At 37.2% G+C, this 21,337-nt stretch overlaps 2 protein-coding genes across 2 annotated transcripts in view; one reads left to right on the forward strand and one right to left on the reverse strand.

Annotated features, from left to right (window-relative positions):
• The first annotated feature begins 1,535 nt into the window (after window positions 1-1,535).
• On the forward strand, window positions 1,536-10,390 carry LOC131428727 (cytochrome P450 4c21-like). The gene is made up of 7 exons (XM_058592772.1): window positions 1,536-1,547; window positions 1,605-1,896; window positions 1,964-2,216; window positions 2,283-2,409; window positions 9,479-9,658; window positions 9,744-10,167; window positions 10,221-10,390. The coding sequence occupies exons 1-7, from the start codon at window positions 1,536-1,538 to the stop codon at window positions 10,388-10,390; spliced, it is 1,458 nt and encodes a 485-aa protein (XP_058448755.1).
• A 15-nt stretch (window positions 10,391-10,405) lies between these two features.
• The window catches only part of LOC131428729 (uncharacterized), a 38,810-nt gene continuing 27,878 nt past the window's right edge, over window positions 10,406-21,337 (reverse strand). Inside the window, exons 8-9 of the mRNA XM_058592774.1 lie at window positions 11,269-11,395; window positions 10,406-11,203 (exon numbers count right to left, since the gene is read on the reverse strand). Coding sequence (XP_058448757.1) covers window positions 10,445-11,203; window positions 11,269-11,395 — 886 coding nt within the window. The 3' untranslated portion in view covers window positions 10,406-10,444. The remainder of the gene's footprint in view (window positions 11,204-11,268; window positions 11,396-21,337) is intronic.

Below are 21,337 nucleotides of genomic sequence, written 5' to 3' on the forward strand. Positions count from 1 at the left end.
GAAAGAGTTCGTATTGGAGATAATTTTCCCAAAATTTCAACCTTTTAGCTGCCTTATTTGTGGAGTTAGGGTGGTTCTATTAATTTTTATTTTATTTAAATTTTTCAAAAACTTCTTTAGAAAAAATAATTGAAAAAAAATCAGAAATATTTCAAGTGTCACGGGAAATCTTTCCGATTTTCAAAATGTATTTCATGTAAAAAAATGTTCAAAATTTTCGAATTTTTTTATTCGCACTTACAATTTTGGTATCAATCTAGATTTTACATCAAAAATAAATCATTTATGAGTAAATTACGCTGTATTATTTTTGGATTTTTAAAAAAATGTGGACGAATATTATATCAGACTTTTAAATAAATAAATCAATAGAAAAACCATGCGCCTTCATCAAATTATCATCAGATGGCGACGCATGGTACTTAGTTCTGAAATCATACACCACCTACCTTCGGAACTAAATACGATGCGTTTCCATCTACAACTTGAGTTCAGGTCTTGGGTATTGAAGAAATTAATAATGGTGAAAGAAATTTATTCCTAATGTTATTTACACACGCCCGCACGCCTGACACGATATTCACCTAGCAATAATGTAGGCAATGCACTAGTGAACGTGTGACAGTTGGATGTAGGCTACTAAAGGGGACACGATAATTTGGAGTATCAGTCCGTAATTCAGAGATCACCATAACTCGTACCTGATGGTTAACAGTTTACCTGATCAATAATTTCAATTTGTTCAGTGGAAGAGATCAGAGGTGATTTTATGTAGTTCGTGTTTCGAGTTAGGTTAGTCTTAAAAGTGAGACTTTTAAATTAGACAATGATGTAATATAACAGTTTTTCTAGCAGAGAAGAGGAGATTTTTTTAAATGCTCAGAAAAAGGTTGCCGTACGGCTTGTAGACAATAGCAACGGTTTGGTACTGTTTTCACCTTGAACGACTTCATATCTTACGTATTAATGGACTTGGGGTAACATTTATTTGTTTGCCCCAACGACCTGAATAACTTTTTTTTGCTCGGTGGGTCCGGTCAAGGTGGGTCCGGGGGCACGTGCCCCCCACTGCCCCTTGGAAAAGTGGTCCTGGGTAGTACGCTTCTAGGCATTACTAATAGGCAGGTGACATGGAATAGGAATCGTCGTATATTTGAGGTTGTTTTTTCTCCGTACATTTATTGTAACATTTTCATTTTAAACGGAGGCACTGCACCTGTGCGAGACAGAAGAGGATAGATACCTTGCTTACACCCAAAGTGGAACGAGCACAGTCGGTGTTACACTACACCAGTGCAGTGCTGAAAACGAAAACGGCATTATTTACCACTTACCAGTATAAAAAGCCAGTATGCTTTAGCCATGAATAGCCATTTGAAATCGTAAAAAATACTATAAGACACGTGTGTAGCCTTTTAGCAGCACTTAATGCCCCACAAAAAAGTTGTCGACAAATATGCGACTGAACGCTCGTTTCAGGCGTCATCCAGATATCCACTTAGTTATGGATCAGCGTTCGTTCTGAAACAAAAATAATGCTACTGCTTGTAAGTTTCTTAGCACTAGCAGTCACGATACTCTACTGCAGCAAACTGTACTCGCAGATACAAGCAGGACGAGCTTTTGCCAGAAATATTCCAGCAATCGTTCCAAACATATCATTTTTGGGGTTGGATCTTTCCTTAATACCACTTAGCGATGAGGATCGTTTCGACGCCATTAGCACGATGTTCCTGCAGCAGAAACGGTTATTTACCATGCGCTTCGGACCGATCATGCTTCTGGGAACTTGCCATCCGGAACTGATGCACGTTTTGCTGACGCATCCCGATTGTCTCGAGAAGCCATTCCTTTATGACGTGGCCGGATACGAGAATGGATTATTCTCCGCCAAGTGTAGGTTATTTTTTTTAATGAGACTGCTCTAACGTTTTGTGAATAATTAATTTGGCAACATTTTCAGACAACCTGTGGAAGTCCCAGAGAAAAGCTTTGAATCCGACATTCAATTCTAAAATATTGAACAGTTTTGTTTCCATCTTTGAGTCCTGCTGCCGACAGTTGGTTTCCAATCTAAGCCAGTGCGAGGATGGCGGAACTGTCAATATACTGGATTACACTTCGAAGTGTACTTTGGAAATGGTTTGCAGTACGACTCTCGGTAGTGAAAATCTGCAGAAGGACGGAAAAAACGCTTTTTTGCATGGAGTGGAACAGTTTGTTTGATTTTGCTTTTTCTTTTGACAAATCAGTTGAAGAGAGTAACTATCATTTTCTATCAGGATTTTCGACTTTATTTCCCGGAGAATGTTGAACATTCATCATTATCCTGAGCTATTATACCGGATGACCAGCACGTGTCAAGAGGATAGAGCAGCTAGAAAAGTGTGCAAGGAATTTGTGGAAAAGGTAAGCAAATCCATAAATGTGTTGTAAGTCATCAGTTTTAAGATGAAGTTTTGCTCACGTCTCCAATGTGACTTACCATTTTTCATGGATGAAGAGACAAAACCGACTAAAGACTGAATTATGAAAAGAGCGAGTGAATTTCCGAATGAACTTGTTCATCTTGTTGCTACTCGGATATTTTTAATTATACACCCAAACCTCCATTTACGTAATAATCGGGACTTCGTAAATCGAACGATGCCGTAAAAAAAGTTTACGTTATTTGGAATTTACAACGTAAAAAAAGTTTTCCCTATGTATGTATATTATTGGATATGTATAATATACTGGATAACTATGGAAAAAAATATTAGTATTTGCAGGAAAAGGATGTTCTAGGTCGCATCACTTTCCAAGATGGCGACTTCCGGTTCAGCGATATTCGTTACAAACCATCAGAATATGGGTATTTTTGGAACGGGTTTGATGAGTACATGTTGGAAAACGATGTTTGAGGTGGGTTTGAATTCCAAGACGGCAACTTCCGGTTTATTGATATTTCTTAAAAACCCTTACAATATGGGTATTTTCGAAACGGGTTTGAAGAGTAGATGTTGAAAAACGATGTTTAAGTTGGTTCTGAATTCCAAGATAGCGACTTCCGGTTTATTAATAGTCCTTGAAAACCTTTACAATATGGATATTTTCGGAACGGGTTTGACGAGTGGATGTTGGAAAATGATGTTTGAAGTGGTTTTGAATTCCAAGATGGCGACTTCCGGTAGTTTTATATTCCTTGAAAACCCTTACAATATGTGTCGATATTACTCGAACCGAATCGTTCATTCGATTTTAAGTTTATGAGAATTGAGAACCTAACTTTCGTACGCATCCTGTTTCTCCGAAACTGGATATTGGGTCTGGACATAATTTAATAGTAAACTACGGAATTATAATCACTTTCATTTATCGCTACGTTTATTGAAATTTGTTAAGCGATCTATGAGAGAATCGAATAAACTTTTTCAGTTTTTGACATATTTTAACCCGTTACTGTAGAGTCGAATCCGAGTCGGATAAAATGTAATAGCAAGCTATGGCACTATCGAACTTAATTTGATCTAAATTTAAGAAAATCGGTTGTGGCCTTTTCCGAGAAAATCGAGTACACCTTCGCGTTACTTCTATATATAAATACATACCCATACAGTCATTAGTTGATCTCAAAGAACTGAATCGAATGGTATATGATAATCGCCCTTCCGGACCTTGGCTGCAAAGTTCATTTTCGCAGTGATTACACAGCCTTTCAGATTCGATTTTCTCGGAGATGGCTGGACCGATTTTCTTCAATTAAAAATTCAAATTAAAAGACCTTATAGCCCCATTGCCTGCTATTGAATTTTATATGAATCTGACCCGCAGTTTCGGAGTTATGAGGTAAAATGGGTAAAATGAATTAGAAAAGTGCACTGGATTTTATCAGAGACAGCTCACCCAATTTTCACAAGCTTAGGTTCCTATAAAAGCTGTTACAATGTCAAAGAACCCTGCCGAATTTCGTCCGGATACGACTTCCGAATCCGGAATTACAAGCTGATAAGCATAAAAAATTCATTTTCGAAAGCGTCTTTTTATATTTGACAAGAAGAAATCAAGCCAAATACATTCAAATAGTTGTATAACTTTTCAATTAGACAGGACTGGTTAGTTGATTATCAAATACATTGATTTTTCATTTGAAGTGCTAATGCAAAAAATGGTCCGAAATTGTTTTACTTTTTTTAAATTTAGTAGCTGGCCAAACAAATCAATTTCAGCTATACCGGTTCTCAGCTCCCTATTTCGGAAGTACCGAAAATAGTGATCTAAATCTCGAAGATCAAATTCTCTTCATTTTCTCAGAAACATCTGAGTCGATTTTCATAAACTTAGACTGAAATAAAAGTGTCTACGTTTATAAAAATAGACTGCTTTTGACTTCTGTTTGTATTTTGCTTCCGATTCCGGAACAATAAGGGTGGGATTTAACCGTCATCTAGAGCAAACGAAGAATTCCTATTCCTTTGCATGTGCATTGTACCTAAGAAACTCTAGATCAAGGAGACAAATTCAAAATCATTTTTAAACATTCTTTATCATTCTAAATAGGAATCCCATATTCAATGACTGGATAAACTTTTTTTTGTTTCAATTGTAAAGGTTCGAACCTTAAGGTCATTCACCTTTTCGAGCCAGAAAAATTTTCTGACCCTATGTGTGGGACTGGGAATCGAACCCAGGCGGGCTGCGTGAAAGGCATCGACTTACCCATCACGCCATACCCGTCCCCCTGGATAAACTATTCACTCTATAAACATCTAATTTCTTTGGAATGTGTCGTAGTAGAGAAAGAAACAGACGATTAGGAATATACTTTCCTACCCAGTGCTTGAGTAGAAAGTAGGGATAGAACGAGAGGACTGGTGTGTGATGAACAGAGAAGATGTTTGGATATACGGTTCCGGTGGTGAGGCAGCTAGAATTAGAACATGTTCGATGTACGCTATACCAACTCGATGCTATTGTAGAATTGTGTCTACTATAGCTCAGGTGATCAAACGCGTATATACGGAATGCATGAGAATGTCGAGTCCTACCTTTGAGCGTATCTTTTATCCAAAAATATTATCTTTTTTTAAACTTTTCCATTCATTTGACTTTTTGATGTGGAACACATCTTTATTTTCTTTATAGGTGTGCAAATCAGAAACTCAAGAAAAACTACACGTAGAAATGTGGTCAGGTTTTAAACACTTACAGCTCAGTCTATTTTGTATCAATTATTAATATTATTTCATCAATTGATAGGAAATATTTCTATGTTTCGATTTGAATGTATCATGCCACGTATTTTCAATTATATATGATTGAAATTTTGATTAGTAGCGAGCAGTGTCCTATTTGGCTGCTAAAAATCTTTGGCATACCGGATTTCCCTGCCATAGACGACGGTTTTGAAGGAGTAAGCGATGTATCAAAGAGAGAGCATCGCTCTGATTGGTCAATCGATGCAAAAGCGAAGCTGTTGGAAGCACGCGAATCTATAAATAGAAGCGAAATTAAAGCTAACGTTTCAGTCCTACTCGTAGCATGCTAGAGGTAGGTTGTTTCTAGACAGCAAGACAAAAACGTGCCATAAAACGATTTGAAGCTTCAAGGACTGAGGCCAGTTGTTAGCGTAAAACCGTGTTGCTCGCTGTGCGTATTACATTTCTCTCCATCCTCTCTCGCAAATGTGCAAAATTACTCTCGGTGTGGCGGGGTGGCCAAGAAAGTTTTGATATTTTCGGTTACAAGTTTGACTACATCACATAAAATCCAAAAAAGCTACCGCTTGTTTGGCAGCCTTGCTGAGTCGATTTTATTTCTCTCTCATGTTTCGTTACGTTACCAGAATACAAGAGCAGAATAAAATGGAGCCGCCATAGAAATGGACTTACCATTACAAAAATAACATTCACTTAATTTTTATCGCGACAACTGTGGTATCCTGAATTATGTTATATCCACATTGAGTAGGATTGGGTTAGCGTGCGGAATAACGGTGGATTGCGTTGAGTCAGAGGCCGCGAACGAGTGTTTGGAATATAAGTGGATATCCGCGGAAAGGAGAATATCACATTGGCGATCCTGCCATGATAAACTGAACTGGAGAATCTTAAATTCATTTTCATCATAAGTATGATTAAGACGATTTACAAACGACGAGAAAGCCGGAAAAAAAGAAAGAAATATTGTGAGCTTTTTTTTCAAGTGTTGCCAGAAGTGCGCAATGAGTAAGCCAAGTTCAGCTCATGGCAAATAAAATTAAAATAATCAGCAAAAAAAACAAGAGAAAAAACGAAAAAAAATAAGAGATGCGTTGGGTTAAGCAAATAACCAACATGGAGTACATTGCACCGAGTAAAGCTCATGGTCAATGTTGAATAGTAAACAAAAAAAAAAAACAGATTGTTGCGTCGGGTTAAGCCCATGGCCAACATAAAGTTCATTGAACCGAGTTTAGCTCATGGTCAATATTAAAAAAAAGAATAACTGTTGCGTCGGGTTAAGCCCATGACCAACATGAAGTATATTGCACCGAGTTAAGCTCATGGTCAATATTGAATAATTATAAGAGAAACTGTTGCGTCGGGTAGAGCCCATGGCCAACATGCAGTTCATTGCACCGAGTTAAACTCATGGTCAATATTGGAAAATTCAAATCACAAAGAATTGAGTTCAACTCAGAGTTCAGAAAAGTGCGAAACAGGACAAAGAAAAAAAACTGTCAACACTGCTTTGTAAAACATATGGTTGATTGAAATGTGAATGAGATAGAGTAGCAGCTGATGTCCTTTGGATAACTTTCGGTACCGAAAAACACACATGTTTATTCCGTATACAAAGAAAGTAGTATAAACTGCTTCCGTATACGTTACATACACGTAAAATTTATAAATTGATTAGAATATGGCAACAGAGGCATTTTGTGCGAGAGTGATTTGGTTTTCGAAGCATGGCCGTGCTGGTGTTCAGTTATGTGAGTGCCTAGCGTTATGGAGTGCTTGAGGATTCAAGTAACGTGTGTGAACGAAAGAGTTTCACCCGCTGCTATTCGCACTCGTTCGTATGTTTGGTGCAATTTATCTAGAGGAGCGCAGGACGGTTGCTGTTTTCAGTCGGTTCTTCTAGAGCATGTACATAAGCTGTTTGTGCGCGGTGGTGCCATGTTCATATATATTATGGACAACTACAGATTCTATAATCCAATATGCTACACATATTTTGTGCCACAGATCGCATGTTTTTTTCATGTGAAGAGTTTGCAACTTATTACAGAGAGCGTACGCAAGAATAAATATAATTTGGGTTCTGAAGTGTTTTTCTGCAGAAATTTTTGAATTTTTTTTCTGGTAAAGCAGAAAAGGATTAAAGGATTGAAATATAAATGGAGGCAGATGTTGAAGACTGGCATTGACGGCTTATAAGACAGATAACCGCGGTTAGCCTCAATCAAAACCACGGTTAGGTCTCTGTAGGTAGACTACAAATATACCTCGGTAATTACAATTGTTAATAACTGATATTTATTAATACTGTTGTTGATGGGGAGGATGTGGTATCCTGAATTATGTGATATCCACATTGAGTAGGATTGGGTTAGCGTGTAGCAGTTGGTGACAGTGCGGAATAACGGTGGCTTGCGTTGAGTCAGAGGCCGCGAACGAGTGTCTGGAATATAAGTGGATATCCGCGGAAAGGAGAATATCACAACAACATATATGTTTTTATGCACTAATCGCATCTAAACTAAATTATCTAGACATTGTCAGGATAGATTTTTGATCCATGATTTTGAAGGCGAGATATTCAATAAACAAGTTGAAAGTTGCCGTTTTCAGCTATGCAATTCTTCCTTCAGAAAAAAGACTTTCCCGACCGTTAAAGTCAAACAATCATTCTGAAATTTTCACAGAATAATCTAAACTAATTTTCTAAGAGATTGTCAGTTGGGTTTTTTTATATTCGTCAACGTTTCTGAGAAAATCAGATTTTAAGCGTGAAATAGCCCTTTAAAATGCCCTAAAACACACTGGCCTCAGCCCTTAATTGGTATGCTCTGATCTTGTGTCATGCAAGCTCGGAATTCCATGTTATGTCGTATCCCATGAGAAATTGACAACTACTTCTGGATAAATTTTGAGGGCTTAAGATTAATTTCTAATTTATATTAGATGAACTCGATTGATAATGAGAAATAGTTTATCGCTTTAACTGAAATCGCAGAATGGTAGAGAAACTTAACGCTAAAAAAACTGCTTGCATAAAAAACTTGAACACAAGTTTGGCGAAGAGAAACTTCATTACCGAAATCGCAAGTATGTACAAAGATATAATTGCATACATTCGGGATAATGTTGTAATTTCGTCGGTTATAAAACAAATGCAAATCAAGACAAATGATGTTCGGTGTTGGTTCGAATTGATTGAACTTTTTGATTGTAGATCATTAGAAATTTTGGTTGCCTTGTTCCACATCAATGGCTCGAACAACCCCATGGGGCTGATCCTTGTAGTTTTTTCATTTCATTGAATTTCAAGTCAAGGAATTTTCAAATTACACAATATTACATGTTCCTGCACGTAAATTTGCGTGAACTGTGGCGTGTTCTTTTGACACTTCAAAATATGTCAGAAAGTAATAAATGATCGTTAGATCAACTGTAAAAGTCAGTCATTTCTGACGCTCAAATATGTCGGTCTTAGAAGACGTAAATTTGCACCAGTTTTTCGAAGTGTGTATTCAATTTTTCAAAAGACACGGCTTATATTAACGACAATGCAAACACGATTCGCATGAGAATCAGGGCTTTTTTTCTGCATAATTCTATGTTTTCGGAATGTTTTTGAAATTCGTGAAAAAGCTTGATCTTCATTAGATTTTGCAGTCCATTCTTTACCACTGCTATTCGGTACCATTTTTCTACCAACAACAGCATCCGGGTTAAAAGGATTTGACGAAAGTTTCATGGAAAAAACACTCTCATGCTTACGCAATGAGATTTTAAATATTAATAGGTGCACATAAATGGAGCGTCGCAACTCCCGTAAATTTACGCGGAAGAACATTGAATATTGTGTCTAAAATTCAATGACATGAAATTCGTTGAAAAAAAAAATGAATACTGAGAAGCGACCGCCGCGACTTGAACCGAGAATCATTGTCGCAATGTACTACTGTTAATCGACTGATCCACAGAAGCACACATTGACTTGGCTGATAAAAGGTGCATTACATTCGAAACCATTAAAATTCAAGCTAATCTAACACTAAGTCATTACAAATGAAATTTTCCGTCATTTGACAAATTAGGTCTTTATGAATTACATCGTATGAGGGATTAGGTCACCTATGAAATTCATTTTTTTGTGTGTGGTAATCAGTCTTGAGTACTGAAAACGTATGCTAAGATGATATTGATATGATTGATACGCCACCTTCTTTCTCTCAATTTAGTTAGGTTTAATATCACATTGCTAACACTTGTTGAATTGTTAATTTTAGATTATAAAAGACAAACGAGATCAAGCTTCTCAGAGTGCGGAACCCGAAGATGTTGATACACAAGAGGAACATTTCCGAAAGCCTCAGTTGTTCATCGATCAGCTGCTTTCCATTTCTCAAATAGATCGAAAGTTTAGTGATGTAGAAATTTTGGACAATATTTTTACGATTATGGCTGCGGTAAGTTACCTAACATTGCTGATAACTAATATTGGAGGTTGATGTGTTTGGAAACTGTCATTCGATTAATTTTGTTGAATTTCAGGGTAACGACACTTCCGGTTTAGAAGTCGCGCACGCTTGTCTGCTTCTAGCAATGCATCCGGAGATTCAGGAGAAAGTATTTTCCGAAGTTGCGAGTTTTTTTCCAGTCGAGGAAGAAGAAGAAATTAATGCAGATTACTTGAAGCGCTTTGAATACACGGAGATGTTTTTGAAAGAATGTCTACGGTTTTGTCCTGTAGCCCCGCATGTTGCTCGGAAGAACTTGGTGCCAATCGATTTAGATGGAGTAACGATACCGGCAGGAAATGTGTTCGTTTGTTCGATTTATGCACTGCACAGGCGTCAAGATTTTTGGGGACCACATGCGGAATTGTTTAATCCCGAGAACTTTAATCTAGAACATTGTAAAGCACGACACCCGGCGGCGTTCATGCCGTTCAGCACCGGAACTAGGAGTTGTATTGGTAATTGGGTAATCTTCGGTAATCCATTTCAATCTACTCAAAATATATTTCAGGTGGTCGATATGCAATGATCAGTATGAAATTGATGATTCTACATATTGTTCGGAACTTCAAATTGAGCACCCATTTAAAGACCAGTGATTTACGGTTCAGATTCGGTATAACTCTTCGGCCTTCTTTCAAACATTTGATTCGCATCGAAAAGAGAACAAATCATGCATAAATAAAACAGTTCTACTCGATTTAAACATTTTTATTTTCTAATCCATTATCCATATCACGCAGTACCAGGAAAGTGGCATTGTCGTCGCTCAATATTGACCATGTAACCGTTTGAGATTTGCATAATAGCTGACGTGTAGAGTCTTATGTCCGTAAGCTTCAGATCGGTGGAGAACCTATAGCGTCTCACCAGTTTAGCCAGCACAATCTTCAACGATACGTACGCATACTTCATACCGATGCAATTACGACTGCCCCCGCTAAAGCCAAGAAATGAATATGGATGCCGCTTGGCACAATTGTTAGCGTTGAAGTTCTCCGGATCGAACTCCTCGGAACGCTCACCCCAAATGTTTCGATCCCGGTGTAATTTGAAAAGTAGCAGCAAAAGTTGCGCGTTTACCGGAATAGTGTACTCTCCGACTTTAACCTCCTCCGTACACACGCGTGCTATGACCGGAACCACGGGGAAAAGACGCACCGATTCCTTGATGACCATTTCCAGGTAGTCCATTTTGAAGATATCGTCGTAGTCGATGAAGTCCTTCGTAGTAGCATCGACAATTTCCTGATACACTCGGTCCTGCACATCCGGGTGCATTGCCAACATAAGTAATGTGGTGGACATAACTGATGCTGTTGTGTCGGCACTGGCGAATACAAAAGTATCCAAGTTTTGTATGATTCCTTCCTCATCCAAAATGCCCGTTTCATCAGACATTCGTTCTAAATTGTCGATAAGAAGCCGAGGCTGGCGAGATGTCTTTGAGGAGTCGAGATCTTTTCGTCGGGTTTGTTTGTACTTTTCACGTACCTAATAAGTGAGAGATTTCCAATGGAATTATTTTTCTATGCTTAGAAGAAATTACACACACTTACCTTCACCGACATTTCACGAAACATCGAATAGCGCTGTACTTCCTCTCGATAGCCACTAGTCAATTTGTAGAGAAAATCTGGGTGAAGCCATGCTTTATAGATGCGGGTGAACATCAAAGTAAACATTCTGAAAAATTTCACGAATACTTGTTATTTTATAGAAAGTGCTACAAAACTGCACATTCTGGACTATTTTATGGATTGTGCACAACTACTACTACAACTACTTCATCAATTATTTTCAAATTTTGCACACATTTTCTACATATAAAATACCCAACCCGCACGTTTTTCTTTTCGTTTTTTGTTACTTTAGGGAAGTTTTACAGTTACAAAATCGCAGTCTTGACTTTAACCAACTGAAAATTCTGCGCTGATACATATACAGTGATACCGCAAATCATGATTTCCAAAACACGTCCTTGACAATACTTCTTCACCGACTTATTTCTCAATATTTTTCCACGAAAAAATAACAATATGTTAATCGAATTTGTTTGATTTGTATTATAAAAAGCTTAAAAAACTAGCTTCCTATCATACCCTCTTCTTAAAATTAAATGTAACATAATATTTTACAATATTAGTTTAGAAAATAAACGCTAGTAAAGAAACAATGAAATCTTATATATACTCGCACACAGTAAAGACTTTATTCGTGTTTGCATGTGGAATTAGATCCCAGAAGTGGTCATAAAAACGATTTTCTGGGATTAGCGATGGGTGCGAATTGAGGGCCGGGAACGGGTATAGCGTGAAAATTTTTCTGACCCGAAGAGGCGAATGACTTTAAGGTTAAAACCTATATAACCGAAACAAAAAAAAAATTGAGGGCCGTTTCAGACAATTGTTTTTCCCAATTATTTTCAACTGCAATTTTTATTTAGTCAATCATTACTTTACTATGGGGTGCCTTTTCAACCGTCCGAGAGAGCGATAAGTTTTTGATCGTGAATATCTTTTGTTGTATCTAACGTATCAACATAATTTTTGCTGCATAGCGTCGAAAATATGATCATAATTTTATGATAACATTTCCAGTTGTGTGACATAAGCTCATAGCTCAGAAATCTGTAGAAAGATTTATATAATCTAACTACCAATAGATTCGAAATTCTTCTACTTGAACGTGTATTACAACAACATTGAAGTGTTTCAATAGTACACTATTGAAAAATCTGTCTGATTTGACATATGTCAGCACCAGCCAATCAAAGCGCGCTCTGAGGAAGAGAACAAAATATCTGCTGCTGTTCAACTGTATCGGTATAACAGATGTACATTCCACTTTTCCCCATCATTTTCTGAGCAACACTTGTCGAAGCGAGATAAACGGGATGAACACGCTTTTGGAATGGAGCGAGCGCCGAACAGTAGTGATGGGCGAGCGCTCATGAGCCGATCATTTGAACCGACTCGTAGCAATGAGCGAACGAACCACGGCTCTTCAAAATTGAACCGCGGCTCTCAAGCAGAGTTGTCATTTTAAAATCTGCGTTTCAACTTGGAAAATCTGTGTGCCTGTGTACGCCCAAATTTGATTGCGTTGTTGGTTAAACTATGATGTTTTCTAATGAAGCTGTCGAAAATAAATAGGAACATTTATTCAGTAGTGAATTTTTAAAGAATTCTGTCGTAATAGGAGAAGAAAAATAGATTTTTTTCCAAATGGAATTTCAACTAATTTATTTCAATATCCCATTTCCTCGCACACGGACACCTCTAGTTGTGAAACACAATTTCAGATCGCCCATACCGTTCATGCATTTCTGTGACTCTCACACTCACTCTCTCGAACCGCTACTCCACATTGACGTTTATTGAAAAAGAGCCAATGAGCCGTTCAATTGAACCGGCTCTTACGAAAGAGCGTTCGGTTCAGAGCCGCTCATTGAAATGAGCCGTATCGCCCATCACTACCGAACAGCAGAATTATGCCAAAGAAGTCGCAGTCGTAGCCGGGCACACACCAATGTTGCTCGAATATCAAAAATGCAACGAACGCCAATGATCATCATTCGCTTCCCTTCGCCTTTGTTCGATAATCGTTCTAAAATATTCGGACTTGTTCGTATATTCGGGTGCGAACGAAGCCGACGATGATTCGTTGCTTGCACGAAGATCTACTCCTTGCAGTTGTTATTCGCATTGAACATACCCCCGAATGACTTAACGCGAATATCGAACGAATATTCATACAGCGATCATCGTCAAAACCTAATTCGCGATGTTCGTTCGTGGATGTCTTTGAAACAAGCCCAAGGCACAAACTTAGGATAACCCCTAAATGAAGCAAATTAAGACCCCCTGCATTATTACCATAGTCTTATGTGTATGTGATCAAGGATGGCTTTTATCGTATCAAAGAATGCTCACTCGCAACTCTTCCACGATTAAATCGGTGCCATCAAAGAGAATCGGAAATCATCGCAACAACAAAAAACCGGCATGGTACATTTAACATAGAATAGACACTAGTGCGAGAGCGAATTTCTCTCGGTGAACCGTCTGAGAATCAACGGCTAGCTCAAGGGTTTTTAAATATTGCAACCTAGTATGAGAATCATCAAGTCGAATCATCGATTCGATTTTCTGCGATAATTGTCAACTTGCGATTCTTTCTTGGTAAATTCCACACAGCGGCGATCGTTATCAGACTGAAATTTTTTTTAAGGGCCATGAAATACTCAGAGTATGAAGTGGAGCGAAGAAATGTAGAAAAATTCTCTCGAGGTTCATGCATTGAGAGACTCGAATTCTTGTAGCATCTTCTACCGGATTGAAAATGTTGTATACAATATAGATAAAAATCGAGCAGCTTCTGTCAAATTTTCAGTAATCACCAACACTGTATGTGATGAACCATATCTCAGCACTCTCCCATTGCTGCTACATCACGAGATATGATGAATTTATTAGATGAAGAATGGAAACCAACGATCATCGCAGTGACGCTATTCGAATCAATTCGAAGAGTAAAGTAAATGAACGAATGACAAACGAATGTGTAAAACGAACATGCACGATGTATACCAGCAGCGAAAAATGTATTAGTACATTCGGGTTCTCTACGATTATTGCTTATTTATTTTCACCGTTCTCTTTCGTGCAGTGAATAGTTCAACGTTGTTCGAGACGTGCGTAAGTAATGGGATTCGCGACGAAGATCGATGAATGAATTAGTTACACGAAGAATATGTGCAACATTTGCACACAAAAAAAACCTACCAGTGGAAGTCGACAGTCGTCATGGGAGCGCTGCTCAGTTGAGTTGTCCGGGATTTGAGTAGGAATTCATTGTGAGTTCACCTACTGATTCCGCCCGAAATGGATTGTTTCATCTTTTTTGGAATCCAATTGAAAATCACAATGAATTCCGAGTCAAATACACCGAAACCTCCATTTACGAACTAAACGGGGTTCGTGAAAAGAGGTAGTTCGTTAAAAAAGTTTACGTCATTTGGGATTTGGTTCGTAAAAAAAGTTTACGTTATTTAGAATTTACATCATAAAAAAAGTTTTGTGTAATGAATGTGGAAACCGCGCATCATATGGCTATTTTTGGAACAGATGTGAAGATTACTCTGCAAGAAAATGGTGTTTGGGCTCGTTTCAAAATCCAAGATGGCGGCTTCCGGTTCATTGAGATTGCCTAAAACCCCTTACAATATGGGCATCTTTGGAACGGAATTGATGAGTAGATGTCGGAAAACAATGTTTGAGGTAGTTCTGAAATTCAAGATGGCGACTTCCGGTCTGATGATATTCCTTGAAAACCCTTACAATATGGGTACTTTCGAAAAGAGATTGAAAAGTATCGTACTGTTTTGTATTTCAAAACCACCTTAAATATCGGAAAACGATATTTAAAATGCAAAACAGTGACTTCCAGTTTATTAGTATGTTTTTTTAAGTTTTTGCCGTATTCCTTGAATTTGGTATTCCTTAAAAACACTATACCGGAAGTCACCTCATTGAATTTAGAAATCAGCTCAAACATCGTTTATTGATATCCAATATGTTTCGGAAATTTTTTCGTTTTAAGGGTTTTTAAGGCATATCGATAAACCGGAGGATGTTATACACTAAAGTCCATTTTATGCGTAGTTTAAGTACCGCATATGCGTAATTTAAGTACCGCATATGCGTAATTTAAGTACCGCATATAAAAAACGCATAAAAAAACCGCATAGCTCTGAAAATTCTCATAAAAAAAACGCATAACTCTGAAACTTTGCATAAAAAATCCTCATAACTCTGAAACTTCGCATAAAAAAACCGCAGAAAGGAAACCGCATAACTCTGAAAAATCGCATAAGATAAAACCGCATAACTCTGGAACTTCGCATAAAAAAAATCGCATAACTCTGAAAATTCGTATAAAAAAAGTCGCATAAAAAACCGCATAAAAAAGACCTTAGTGTATTGGAATTTGAGACGACACCAAACATAGTTTTGCGGCATCTGTCTATTAAATACTTTCCAAAAATACCCATATTGTAAAGGTTTCCAAGGAATATCGATAAACCGGAAGTCGCCATCTTGAATTTTAAAATCACATCAAACGTCGTTTTCCGACATCTACTCATCAACCCCGTTCCGAAAATACCCACATTGCAAGGGTTTTCAAGGAATATCAATCAACCGGAAGTCGCCATCTTTTATTTCAGAACCACCTCAAATATCGTTTTCCGACATCTACTCTTCAATTCCGTTCCGAAAATACCCATTTTGTTAGGGTTTTAAGCAATATCAATAAACCGGAAGTCACCATCTTGAATTTCAGAACCACCTCAAACATCTTTTTCGACATCTACCCATCAACCCCGTTCCGAAAATACCTATATTGTAAGTATTTTCGAGGAATATCAATCAACCGGAAATCGCCATCTTGGATTATTAAAATACCTCAAACATCATTTTCCAGAATCTACTCCTTAAACCCGTTTCAAAAATACCCATATTGTAGTAGTTTCCATGGAACATAAATGAGTCGGAGTCTCTTTCGATGTATGCCAAATCCTCTTTTTACGAAGTAGGTCCGTAGAAAAAGTTTACGTTATTTGGGATTTGGTTCGTAAAAAGAGTTACGTAAAAAGACGTAACGTATAAAAAGTGTTCGTAAACGGAGGTTCATCCGATACACATGAGTTTACCGAGTGTATACGCCAAGAACAATCTCAGATCTAAATGCAGACAATGTTGCAAATATTCTTCGTGTAACTAATTAATTCACGCATCCTCGCTGTGATTATACTGCCTTCGAATATGCCAGTCTCGAACAACGTTGAACTATTCACTGCTCGAAAGAGAGAAGGGTGCAAAAGGAATAAGCAATAATCGTAGAGAACCCGAATATACTAATACATTCTTCGCTGCTGGTATACATCGTGCATGTTCGTTTTATACATTCGTTTGTCATTCGTTCATTTATTTTATTCTTCGAGTAGAATCGAATAGCGTCACGGCGAAGATCGTTGGTTTTCTTTCTTCGCGAAGCATTCTTCATCTAATAAATTCATCTTATCTCGTTGGGTAGCAGCAATGGGAGAATGCTGGAATATGGTTCATCACATACACATAAGACTATGGTAAGAGTGCGGGGGGAAACATCTTAATTTGCATGTTTCAAAGACAGCACGAACGATCATCGCGAATTAGGTTTGGCGATGGTCGCTGTATGAATATTCGTTCGATATTCGCTTTAAGTCATTCGGGGGTATGTCCAATGCGAATAACAACTGCAAGGAATAGATATTCGTGCAAGTAACGAAGCAGCGTCGGCTTCGTTCGCGCCCGAATATACGGACAAGTCCGAATATCAGAACGATTATCGAACAAAGGCGAAAGAAAGCGAGCGATGATCATTGACATTCGTTGTATTTTTGATATTCGAGCAACATTGAATGCAGATCCTATTGGTCATGACAATTCAAGGCACTTTTCAGACCCACAGATCATCATAAAAAATGAATTGAATTTTCTCCATTTCCTACAAAAAGCATCAGATTCATTAAAAAGGAAGTTGAAATAGTTTGCGTCGTCACATTCAGTTATGACGACAATGCAAAAATGAAAGTATTGATGTAGAATACATATTTATACTAGTAAGGGTGTCGTTTCGAAATATGCCGTGCGAAACAGGGTTGCGACATATACAGATTCAGATTCAAATGTTGTGAAAGGAAATAATTTCTTAACAAAAAATCCACATTTGTTTAAAAAGTGTTCTTCTATATATATTTCATGTTTCTATGTGGATTAAGAAATCAAGTACGCCTCATTTTTATATTCTCATCAAAATACGCCGAGAATAGTTGTGGGGGATTTTAATATATATGTCTCAAAACAAGATACATGTATTAATTGAATTCATTGATTTCATAAACAACTATAGGAAATTGGATATGAAATCTGTTCCTTCACAAGCTACTACGGTTGGATATACATGTATTGATCTCGTATTTGCTATAAGTATCAAAGGGTTTGATTTACTTAAAAAGCCCACCGTTATATGTATTTCTATATGGCCTAAATCAATTAACCAGAAAGAGTGCTTTTCGCTCCTAGTGAACTTATGAATTCAAAAATTTATTCCCATATCGGTGAATGATGGCTATCTGGATAGTAAGAACGACAATTTGAGAAACATGTAGCAGAAGATCACTAACAGCGGGTCGGAATCCATCAAAAGAACAGGACAAAACGTGTATAAAGTAAAAATCAATATGCACCAACCAATGGATCGGTAGCAGGAGTAGCGGAAGCACTATTGAGAGTTTATAGAACTCCACATCTGCAAAATGTATATGAGACTAGGTTGTGTAAGATTGGTTCTGATAATACAAAAACATCAATGTAACGATTCATATTCATCTCAACCAGAAAGTTTCACGAAATAATGTTCTCAATCGGACGAAATCATCTTAACACAATTGATCACGTGCAATTACGGTGCACGGAGCATTGTTGAGGTTTCTCTATCGGTTGCAGCGCGATGAAATCCAAGTGTAACTGAGACGTGCGAATTTTTTCAGTAACAAGATGCATTTCCGTCATCAGTGCAATTGTAGCTCATTTCCATTGATGATTTGCAATAAGACTGCAATCAAAATCATTCATTCCGGTGAAACACGAAGTACTTTTCCAATAATCTCAGCACTACACACATGGAGCCCGAAAATGAAACAATGCCCACTGATAGCGATCTTTTGTTTACAAATAAAACGTGTCGATTCTGTGTTTTATGTGTGGTCCTGTTGTAGCGAACTGGTTTGTTGCGTGCGGCATCAATGATAGACGAAAGCAATTGTGAAAACTTTCCCAACTCATTAGATTTTATGATTCATTGAAAATATTGACAAGTAATAATTTCCCCGAGCATTGAAATGGGTGATTTAACATATTTTCATCCATGATTTTTCATTTATTCAGCAAATATGGAGTACCACCACAGACACACCTTCATTAGGCAAGTAGAACCGTATTCTTTGGGAAAAGATTCGTAATAAAGCCTCCGGTCCGCCAGATGATGTGAAATGTATAAACAAGTTGATTGTCATTCAGAGTACAATATAACTCATAGATTGGCGTTAGTTTTTTATGTACGTTGCAGTGAACGTGTTAATATGAGGTGATACCTAACACTGTTTGTGTTTGTTTGTGTCATGGAATTAAAAATTAGAATTCAATGTTATTGTTAAAATAAATAAATTCGTCGATTTTGTCCTATGGCAACAAGTAATCAGATAACTGAAACTGCGAAGGTAAGGTGCATTGTTTCGTCTGAGTTGGACTTATTACTCTCAATAACACCGCCTCTACAAACGTGACACAAAGCGTGCTGTGTTCGATTTCGTACACGCGGTAAAGAGAACGAAAACTTACACCGGCTAAAATTTTTGCAGCCGGTATAATTATGATTATAATAGTAATAATAAAAAGTTATTCACAAAGCATATATTATGTTGCTGGTTCAGAAGTATATATATCCTATATAATATGAATTTCATATACCAGCGATGCAATGGGTACTGTCGAATAGTATATGAACCTCGGCCCTCCGGGTCTCGGTTCAAAAGTCGGTTCTCACAGTGATTGCATAACATTGGCAATAATTCAATCTCCGGTCGTTAATTAAAAACAGGGAAATCCAATACTTCATTTTATTGCTATAAGTTAGGTAACTATTCTATAACTTACATTAAGGGGGAGAGGAGCAGGGTCTAAACGATGAAAAAAAATCATAATTTTTGATATTTATTTCCAGAATTATCGTTCAACAAAATAAATTCCAATGTTTTGCATGATAGAAAGCATCATTCGAACAACCTTTTTGTTATTTTTTCATTTAAAAATATTGTAAAATAAGTCGGTGAACAGGTATTTTGAAGACGCTTCTTAAAAATCATGATTTGCGGTTTCCACTGTATCACTAATCAGAAGAGAATAAATGAACGCAGCATAGTTAGAGTAGAAGTTTTTCTAGACCCCAACGTTTCTGTTTGATTTTAATGTGGAACACATTTTTGTTTTCTATATAGGGGTGCAAACTAGAAACTCAAGAAAAATACATGTAGAAATGTGGTCAGGTTTTGAACAATTACAGCTCAGTCAATTTTGTATCAATTATTAATATCATGTCACTATTTGATTGGAAATATTTCTACGCCTTGATTTGAATGTTCATAGCCATGTATTTTTAATTGTATATCATTGGAATGTTTATTAATAGCTAGCAGTGTCCTATTTTGTCTGCAAAAAATCTCCGGCATACTGGATTTCCCTGCCATAGCGATATATCAAAGGGAAAGCATCGCTCTGATTGGTCAATCGATGCTAAAGCGCAGCTGCAGGAAACACGCGAATCTATAAATATAAGCAAAATTATAGCTAACGTTTCAGTCCAATGAGTAGCATGCTAGGGGTAGGTTATTGCTAGACAGCAAGACAAAAAGTGCCATAAAACGATTTGAAGCTTTAATCGGTATGCAAGTTCGGATGCAATTCCATGTTATGTCGTTTCGCCTGAGAAAATGACAACTACCCCAGGGTAAATTTGGAGTGCATTAGATTAATTTCCAATTTATATAAGATGAACTCGATTGATAATAAGAAACTCGCTTCAACCGAAATCGCAGAATGGTTGTAATGGTAGAGAAACGCTATAAAAATAACTGCTTGCAAACAAAACTTGGCGAAGAGAAGCATAAATATCGATATCCGAATCGTGTACAAACATATAATTGCATACATAATGGGCTATTGGTTTAATTTTGTCGGCTACAAAACAAATACAAATCACGACAAATAAAGTCTATATTCTGGGTTCGCGTGTTCGGTTTTGGTTCCTAATAAAGTTCAATCTAAACAGACTCTCATTCATTTGAGAATTCAAAAGTGTGACGATTGATTGAACTGTTTGATTGTAGATCATTAGAAATTTTGGTTGCCTTGTTCCACATCAATGGCTCGAACAACCTAATGGGGCTGATCCTTGTAGTTTTTTTTTAATTTTTGAAATTTTTGGTGGTTGTTAAAAGTGGAAACTACTGTCACTCCAGGGTCAAAGATTTTCAAAAAATCATATTCTTTTATAATTTATTATAATGAAACATTTCAAGAATGTTTGGTCAAGTTTTGAAGTGAATCGAAGTAGAAATCTTGGGCCTGAGCGCCGAGCTTTTGCTTCTTTGCAAGACAACGATATTGAACTAGATTGGACTGAATGTACCAAATGTGAGAATAAAAATCAGTTATTGAATTATATGCAATGAATTTAGTTTTCAGGTTTTGTAACTGATATCAGCAATAAAGGTTCACGGTTCCAGAAAAAGACTTATTCAGTTCAGTTGCGAGTGCAACAGGTCCCATACAAAGTTCCTTATTATTTTTTAGATCCGACTTCCGGTTCCGGAATTATGGGGTAAAATGTGCAAGAAATTGTGGAAATAAGTGCACCAACTTTTTTCGGAGAACTTGGCTAAACCGATTTTTACAAACTTAGATTCAAATGAAAGCTCTTTAGGCCACATACTAAATTCCTGAATTTCAGTTGGATCTGACTTCC

This window comes from Malaya genurostris, chromosome 2 (assembly GCF_030247185.1).
Source record: "Malaya genurostris strain Urasoe2022 chromosome 2, Malgen_1.1, whole genome shotgun sequence".
In the NCBI taxonomy this organism is placed as follows: domain Eukaryota; kingdom Metazoa; phylum Arthropoda; class Insecta; order Diptera; family Culicidae; genus Malaya; species Malaya genurostris.